This window comes from Sturnira hondurensis, unplaced genomic scaffold (assembly GCF_014824575.4).
Source record: "Sturnira hondurensis isolate 20B ecotype Veracruz unplaced genomic scaffold, ASM1482457v3 Scaffold0008380, whole genome shotgun sequence".
NCBI lineage: Eukaryota > Metazoa > Chordata > Mammalia > Chiroptera > Phyllostomidae > Sturnira > Sturnira hondurensis.
The window spans coordinates 3,227,684-3,236,947 of NW_028081011.1; the positions used below are offsets into that span (position 1 = coordinate 3,227,684).

The 9,264-nt window shown below is 43.9% G+C and overlaps 1 protein-coding gene and 1 pseudogene across 2 annotated transcripts; both read left to right on the forward strand.

Moving 5' to 3' along the window:
- The first annotated feature begins 333 nt into the window (after positions 1-333).
- IFT22 (intraflagellar transport 22) lies at positions 334-5,615 on the forward strand. Of its 2 annotated transcripts, none has more exons than XM_037054851.1 (5): positions 334-454; positions 3,511-3,587; positions 3,719-3,808; positions 4,077-4,279; positions 5,105-5,615. In XM_037054851.1, exons 1-5 carry the CDS (start codon positions 416-418, stop codon positions 5,251-5,253), a joined length of 558 nt encoding a protein of 185 aa, XP_036910746.1. In that variant the 5' UTR covers positions 334-415; the 3' UTR covers positions 5,254-5,615. The 2 variants fall into 2 exon arrangements, with proteins under 2 accessions (XP_036910746.1, XP_036910745.1); XM_037054850.1 differs by lacking the exon at positions 334-454 and adding an exon at positions 642-773.
- A 2,813-nt stretch (positions 5,616-8,428) lies between these two features.
- LOC118992891 (uncharacterized) lies at positions 8,429-8,607 on the forward strand (annotated as a pseudogene).
- The last annotated feature ends 657 nt before the right edge of the window (positions 8,608-9,264 follow it).

The following is a 9,264-nucleotide window of genomic DNA, read 5'->3' on the forward strand; positions in this document are numbered from 1 at the left end:
TAAAATTTTAAAAATCTTAAAAATAAAAATAAAAAAGCACCCGCAATCCAACCTTTCGACAAAGAGGCCAGACTCGCGAACTTCACGCTCCCCCCCGCATCCCGCTCAGAAGAGAGTCTGAATCCAGGTCGGGCTTTGTTTCCCTCCTACGCTGTCCCTGTGCCTCGCACGCCGACTTTCAGCACGAAGCTCACGCCACCCTGCCGGGGTCACCGTGCGCAACCAGCACCTTCAAGCAGCCAGAACCCGCGCCCAAGCCCGCTCTCTCCCGTCGGCCCCCGCGGGCCCCTCCCCGTCTCCATGGAAACAAAGACAGCCAATCCGCACGGCGATTTCCGCGGCTCCTCCCAGACAACAGAGTGGTCTCAGACAACGCCGGAGTGGGCTTCGGTGGGCCTGCAGTCGGCGGACCGCGATGCTGAAGGCCAAGATTCTCTTCGTGGGGCCCTGCGAGGTGAGGCCGGGGCCGGGTGCGGCTTCGGGCGCAGCGAGCGGTGGCGGGGGTGCTCCCGGTGCCCCCCAGGAAATGGGACGGAGTCCCACCGCCCAGCCGGTGTGAGTCGCCGCCTCACCGCGAATGCCGAGCCTCCAGACACTGACCCTGTTTCATTGAGGCTTCGAGGCCCAAGATATAGTGAGTGGCGTTTTGGAGCCAGAACCTAGATCTCACTTTGCATTCGAGGGTATCCCTAATGAATATGTCTGTGGTACGAGAAAACCAGAAGGAGAAAAGACTGGACCATAACCTGGTTTGGGAACAATTAGCAATTAATGTGTATGTGTGATGATTGCCGGGGGAGGGGGGGGTGTTAAGTCTTTGTGTGTACTTAACACCGTACACAAAAATAAAATTCAGATGGACTAAAACTAAACGTGTAAACAAACAAACAAACAAACTTGGAAGTAGTAAAAGAATGAGAGTTTGCATTTTGCTGATGCTGTTTGCCCAGGGACTGCACTTTGAGAACCACTGTAGTAGATGAATATATGGAAAGATATGTTTTTAATCTTAAAATAGGGAAGTTCTTCTTAAGCACAACATAAAAATAAAGAAGATTTAAAAGAAATGACAGCGAAGTTAAAGCCCAGGAAAAGTATTTGCAAAATACACTACAAATGAAGACTTAATAACTAGATCACAACTTTGACATTGGGAAAGGAAAGAGAACTCAATAGAAAGTTGAGCTAAGGCTCTGAACTAAAATCCAACTGATCGGTAAGTGTGAGAAAGATTCCCAGTTTCACAGTCGCAGGAACGCAACTTAAAACAAAAAGATGACGTTTGTTTACCCATCAGATCGGATGAGACAAATTTAGATTGATTAACATCAGTGTTAAGAATGCTTACGGAAATGAGTACTCTAGGATTCTGTGGGGGCTATAAAATGACAACAGCTTTTTTGGTGATCAAATCATTAAAATTTAAAGTGTGCTTAGCTTTTAATGCTGCACTTATATTTCTCAGCATCTACAGGAGCTGAATATGTGTGGATGTTCCCCATGAGTCATGTACAATAGTGAACAGTTGGGAGCCTCCTAGATACCATCAGTAAGAGAATGCCTACATAAACTAAGGTACATTCTTACTCTGGAGGACTGTGTAGCAGTTAAACAAAACATGGCAAGTCCATGTATTGACATGGAGCACTCTCCAAGACACAAATTATTTAGTGAAATAGACAATAACAATATGCAGAGAATAAGGAAAAACAAAACAAGCATAGATAGCATTTTAATGGAAATTCTCAAACATAAAGGGAGAAAGAACTATGAACTCCTAGTACCCATCACTCAGCTTCAACAACAAAATACATTTCTGCATACACATTTCTCTCTCCCTCACTACTCTTCAAACTTGACTGACTTTCTGTTCCTTCGGCAGGCTGGGCCCATTCCGCCCTGGTGCCTCCGAAACAGCTATTCCCTCTGTTTGGAAGCCTCAGTTGACTCATTCAAACCTCAATTTAAACTTCATGTAGGCCTTCCCTGACCACCCAGTTCAAAGAACATCACCCTACTTAATTTTTATCCTGGTACTTATCAGTACTTCATCTCTTTCTAAATTATTCAACAGCACCTGGCACAAGTTAGACACTTAAAAATAAGTGTCTTATGGTTCTAACAGGCAATTTCTTCATTTCCCCATAAGATCCCACCCCCTTTAAAAAATTGGTTTTAGTTGGCTAATATGTATAAATTTTAAGGGCATAAATGAAATAAACAAGTATGCTTTTATAATGTTTTCTATATCAGTGTAGCTATATACACATGTAAATGTACATTAAGCTTATGATAGTTTAGGAATGCTGTTTGATTCCATCCTTGCATTTCATGACAGTTTTATTCAAGCCCCTCACCTGCATCTTTGACACCAAAGTTGTCTTGATGACTAGTGCCACTTTTTGAGTCACCTGACAAAGCACACCACCTAAGTAGTGTAGGATACAGCACTTTTTCAGTCTGCATCTGAACCTCTTTCTGGAAATGTATTCCAGCTCAAGGAACCAGTCCTATAACATCAAGCCATTTGCTTTATTCATTCACCCTCTAGTTAAATATTCATGATTTCTAACATGACCACTTACTGTTATTGTTCAGTGATAATTTGTGAGGCCAAATCCTCAGAGAAAATTATTAAAACAATATTAAGTCGCTCCCCTCCCTTTTATTCATTTCCTGATTCCAGCCGGTGACCTGCACAAGCCTCCCAAACTGGCATCGATTGAGGCCATTCTAGTGAAGCAGTTGTTCAAAATAAAGTTACTAAAGTACAGAGCATAATTGGAGATATTTTTCAATAAGGATTCAAGTATAAGAGATTCCCCTTCCGAGGAATAATTTGGGTGGAGAAAAAATTTTTTTACATGTGGGCATGTACAGTATTTATTAAATGAATAGGAAAAAATCTGAAAAACATCATCGTTGTTACCTTTAGAGAGGGTGTGGGATGGATAGACAGATGGACAGTTTGGGTGGAGGGGCCAGGAGGGCTGTTTGTTCGTTTTTTAAAAATAAGAGTGCGTATTGTGCAGAGGGAGAAACAGCTCTACATGGGGGTGTAGCGTAGCCAGCCAGGAGTCCTCCCACCCAGGGTCGGCCCTGACTTTGAACTTCTTCACGACTTAGAGGAACTCCCTTCCCCTTTCTTGGCCTCAGTGGCTTCATAATGAGTTGTGACAGACTGGTTTTTCTTGAAGATGTGGAGAAGAGCAAGTGAGGAAAAGCTCACATGATTTTTTTCTTTCTGTTCTTAGATGAGTTAACTGAGAGGTAGCCGGGGAAATCCATGTGGGTAAAGTCTCCCCGTGGCAGAGCCAGTGCTGACCTCCCTGCTCCCTGGGCCCTGGAGCAGACTATGCAGACCCCCCAACCAGAGGAGCCCTCTGCTCCCGTGATCCCCGGTGGCTGCGGCCTGCACTCCATCACATCCGCTTCCAAACCAGCTGCTGGAGGGCTCTTTTATGGTTTACTTTCCTGCTCGTCAGATTTTTATTATCTTCATGTTCACAGAGTGGAAAAACCGTTTTGGCAAACTTCCTGACAGAATCTTCTGACATCACTGAATACAACCCAACCCAAGGAGTGAGGTGAGCCCTGACGAACAAATCTGTGTCCCAGAGAGTCCCTGTGTATCACCCACCCTCTGCTTTGGGTGCTGTTGGCACCCTAAAAGCATAATATTCCAAAGTAGAGATGTTGCTGCTGTTTCTCTTTCTAGGATCCTGGAATTCGAGAACCCACACATTGCCAGCAACAACAAAGGCACGGGGTGCGAATTTGAACTGTGGGATTGTGGTGGTGATCCAAAGTACGTTTCCCTTAAGAGGGTTTTCTTCATCAAATGATTAAGAAAATCAGCTTCCCACCAGGCACCTTGGCCAAGCACACTTCCTAGCATGTATTAGGGGCTTGGTCAATTGTTTGGAATACACGTTGCTCTTGAAACTTTAGTGATTGGGTTTCGATACAGTGAGAAGTCATCCATCAATTAGCAATAGTAAGATACTATTTTTAAAGTCCACCATTAGAAAACGGAACCACCTAACATTCATTGTGAATTCTTTGCTGCCTCGCAGGTTCGAATCTTGCTGGCCAGCCCTGATGAAGGACTCTCACGGAGTGGTGATTGTCTTCAACGCGGACATCCCAAGCCACCTGAAGGAAATCGAGATGTGGTATTCCTGCTTTGTTCAACAGCAGTTCTTACAGGATACTCAGTGTCTGTTAATTGCACACCACAAACCAGGCTCTGGAAGTGAGAAAGGAAACCTGTCTCTGTGTAAGAAGACTGCAATTCTTTCTGCTTCTGTCTTCAGTGTTCCAGGCATTTGTATATTGCTCTGTGTCTTTGTTTTTGGTTTTTTTTTTAAATTGATTTTTAGAAAGAGAAAGGAAGGGGGAGAGAGAGAGGAAAACATCAGTTTGTTGTTCCACTTCTTTATGCATTCATTAGTTGATCCTAATATGTGCCCTGACTGGAGATCGAACCCACACCCTTGGTGTGTCAGGATGGTGCTCTAACCGCTGCGCTACCCAGTCGTGGCTTTGTCCTTGAAAGCAGTATCTGGTGCAGTTGGTGAGCATCTGGTATGTCCTAGGCATTTGTTTTCCTCACCATGTAGATCAGAATTGCCAGATTGGAAGATCTGCCATCCCATTCAGGAGAGGATATAGACACTTTAAAAGCAGGTAGACACCAAGAGGGGAAACACCTGGTTTTAGCTGCTCATCAGTATCATTAGGGTCACTCTTTCCTAACTGGCCTTTTCTCAAGAAAAACTTGAATCTGCATGGGACACACACCATTACAGATGTGACAGTGTGATCATAGAAAATAACTCACAATGTTCAGCCATCTCTTCCTTTCTGGGATAAGAACAAAGAGGACCTGGCAGTGGCTTATAGAATTGTCATCCTGTTCTCAGTTGGCAGTGTGGTGAAACCTTCCTATGTTAAATCGTGTCAAACAAGACACAATGTATCTGTGGACAGATTCACTCAGAAAGTTGAGCAAATTGACTTCTATAAGGTTCTGGCCATTTGGGACTAGAAATAGCCTTCAGTAAAAGTTCGTGCCTCATTGCCTTTTTTTTTCCTTTTTAAGCACCACCCTTGAACAAGCTGAAGCTGGTGCACTCCAATCTTGAGGATGACCCTGAAGAGATCCGGATGGAATTCATGAAATATTTAAAAAGCATCATTAACTCCATGTCTGAGAGCAGAGACCGGGAGGAGATGTCCATTATTACCTAACTAGCCTTCATCTGGACTCTTCCTCATCCCGAGTGAGGTCAACTTCTTCCACAGCACAGGTCTGAAATCTTACCGGGTACTGACATTTTCTTCTCCTGTGGCTCTAGAAGAAATTTTCTTCACCTGCTCGAAAGTACCAGTCACTGAAAGAGTTGAAGCATTCCATCTCTTCTCTGTCTGAACCTAGCCCTGAATTTCCCCAGGAGCAGGGCTTTGGTGTTTACTAATACAGTTTTTGTGGTGGCTTTACAGACCGTGATGACCATGAATAATGGGAACCCGCTGTATCTCCGCCTCTTGCATTTAAGTGTTTTCAGGTTAGTTCGGTCTCTAATAAATATTTAATTAATTCAAGATTATAATCCACTTCCTCCGCATGCTCTGTAACACGGTATCAGAGTGTCTGGACAGTGTTTGTGCCCTTGTTGGGTGGGGCAGCTGTTCCAAGGTAGGTCCTCTTGTTCCCGCCCTGACCTCTGTCAAGGTGTCAGTGGCCACCCTACTGACATCTCCTGCCAGGTGCAAGACTGGCAAGGCCTGTGGCTTGGGCGCTCTCCTCGGAAGCAGCAGTCCCAGACTGAGTCGGCCCCATCCTGGCAGGGCTGGCCCTGCACATCTCTGCGAACCATTCGTGTCCCCCACCCATCCCTGGTCCCTTTGTGTCTGTACAGCAGGGCCACTTTACCTGTGCCGTAGCTGACCTGTCTAGTCCTTTCTCCATGCTCAGCTTACTGAGAGAAAAACATGATTCAGGGTGGGGGGATATTGAGAATATGGCAGGTGAATATTTTCAGAATATTAGCCCCATTACAATAGTAAGAAATGCAATGATACTTGCATTATAAACCTATAGGAAGGTTTACCTAGTCACTTAGGACATTTGTAAAATTTTCACAATACCATTATCCTTTTTTAATTATAAAATATACGTAACATAAAATGTACCATTCTGGCCATTTCCACGTGCCCAGTCTGTGGCATTAAGCACATGCACATTGTTACCCTGCAGCCGTCACCCCCGTCCTTCCCCACGGCATTCTCGCTGTCCCTGACTGAAACTGCGCTCACTCTTCACTCGCACCCCCTCGTCCCTGGGCAGCCACGTTCTGCTCTCTGGCTCTGTGAGTTTGACCACTCTGGTGCCCCGTGTGAGTGGGATCGCAGTGTTTGTCCCTCGGTGACTGGCTTACTTCCCATAGCGCAGTGTCCTCAAGGCTCATCCATGTCATAGCCGTGTCAGAATTGCCTTCCTTTTAAAGGCTGAATCCGGTCCCACTGTGTGTATGGGCCACATTTTGTCTATCTATCCATCTGTTGATGGACATTTGGGGTGTTTTCACCTTTGGCTATTGTAATTTGCTAGGAACATTGGTGTGCAGTTCACCTAAAATGTTTTTGAAGAGCAGTAGCATTTAACTTCTCTAATATTTCACTGTTATTTAGATATCCTTGATACCTGGGTACCACACAAAGTAGAATACATATGTATCTTCTAAAAGTAATTTATGACCTCAGGGGGATTTAATTCCTAAATATTACTTCATATAATATTTAAAAAGCAACATAGCCCTGACCACTGGCTCAGTTCTGCAAAGTGAAGCATCGCTGGTTGAATTCCTGGTCAGGACACGTGTGTTTGGTCCCCGGTTGGGGCCTGTATGAGAGGCAACAGATCAATGTTTCACTCTCACTGCAATCTTTCCCTCTTTCTCCTTCCCTTCCCCTCACTCTAAAAAATGAAATAAAAGCAATATAATGTTGTAATAACACCTAATTTTTAAAAATGCTCAAAAGATTTAATGCTCAAAATAACCAAAAGTGAGTTTGTAGCTTTTGTATAGGCAAGTTTGTCTAATAATAATCTTAAGAATTATTGTTCATTCATAATTTGTATACTTGTAAATTTTTACATAGCTAACCTGAAAATACATTAAATAGATTAAAAATTAGATGTAGGTTTTCTCAACTGAGAGTCAGAGAAAGGGAGAGGCACCTGAGATGAATAAATATGGTTAGGGGCATTTCACTTTACAGTGAGGAAGGCTGAAATGGCGCTATGTGGCATTTGCAGACAATGACAACCCCCGGTAACATTAGGCTGAACTACAGTCAACTCTTAGGGAACCACCTGGGCTGTCATTGGGCACATTTTAAGCCTGGGTCAATTTCCTCCTGCTGTCCAGCCAGCTCTCAGTTGGGGTACAGGCAAAGAACACATAGAAATATTAATGCAAACTGAGGCAAATCATCTTTGCATAATAGCTGAAGTGATAATAATTGATTTTGTAGAATACAAGTTCAAAAAGAAAACTAAATTATTACTACCTGTTTTTTTATGATTATCCCAAAGCTCAATAGAAAAATTGACCCAGCAGCTTTCATTGATGTTAACGGCCAGAGTATAACCCTTGTAAATCTTTGAACTGAGAAAAATGTTTTTAGTTTTAACAGGCCACACATGCACAAGTTACAATAGGACATTCAATGAGAAGTCCCCCATCTTCCGTGTCCCTCGGCTCCATCCCCCTCCCCAGGAGCCCCCACCTGTACCCCCCATAATCTGTTAGAGGCAGTGAGTGCATTTACACACATGTTTTATTAATGGACACAGCAGCAAACTACTTTTCTACACTTCACGTTCATCTTGGAGATTTGTATAGAGAGCTGCCTTGTTTCTTACAGCTGCACAATATTTTACATAACCATCGATGGTGGCATTTTATATTAGATATTTTAAATAGCTGGCTGAAATACATTCTTATCAATGAACATTTTAAAGGTATTTTAAAAACATAATTTGAGATATACATGTTTAAATTGGACTTTTAGGGAGGTGGTTTCGATCACCAGTCCTTTCAAGGGGAGGATAAACTAAGATCGCTGGCCTTGGCATCCTAGTTCTGATTTATGATATCACAGAACTATTTTCTAACTGAACAGTGATTATTTTTTTAAGATTTTATTTATTTAGAGAGGAAGGGAAGGAGAGAGGGAGAGAAATATCAATGTATGGTTGCTTCTGGTGTGTCCCCTGCCGGGAACTGGCCTGCAACCCAGGCATGTGCCCTGACTGGGAATGGAAGTGCGATCGTGTGGTTCACAGGCCCGCGCTCAATCCACTGAGCTACGCCAGCCAGGGCTGAACAATGCTTATTTTAAAGATGTTATTTATAACATCGCTTCTTGGCCTTTTGGCTAAGATCAAGTGTAGTATCTGTTCTTATCAGTTTAAAGATGTTATTTATTTATTTATTTTTAGAGAGAAGAGAAAGAGAGGTAAAGAAACATCAATGTGTAGTTGCCTCTCACATGCCCTGAACTAGGAACCTGGCCAGCAAACCAGGCATGTGCCCTGACTGGGAATCAAACTGGTGACCCTTTGGTTCGCAGGCTGGCGCTCAACCCACTGAGCCACACCAGCCAGGGCATCTAACTGAACGATGATTCTTGCCATGCATGTATTAGCATATGGTGGGGATAAGATTTCTTTCTTTGTATCATAGATACGGCAATGCACTTGGAAGCCACAGATGCATGAAGTAGCCTAGTCATGTGGGAAATTCAGTAGTGCAGCATGAATCAAGCTGAATGTGCGAGCAATGAGTGAGTGCGTGGGTCAGGGGAGTGGAGGGGAGTGAGTGCGGGGGAGGGGAAGTGGCAGCAGGAGAAAACTGGTCGGATGCTGAAGGGCTTCTCTGGAGTTAGGGTTTCATCTTCCAGGCATTCCGATGCCACTGAAGGACTTTCACTGCAGATTCACGTGCTCACCTCTCTATTTTAGAGAAACCTTCTGATGGCATGAGTGCTGGGTTGAAAGGACCAGTATGGAGGTGGCTGCTGTCACTCCTTGGTTTGTGGTGGCATCATCCAGTTTTCAAGGCCAGAATCTTCTGATCTCTGCTCCCTGTGCACAATACCCTCTCCTCTGTGTATCTGACTCAAATCCCCTTTCACTACCTTATAAGGACCCTTACAGTTGCAGTCATGACCCTCTCAGATAATCCAGGATAA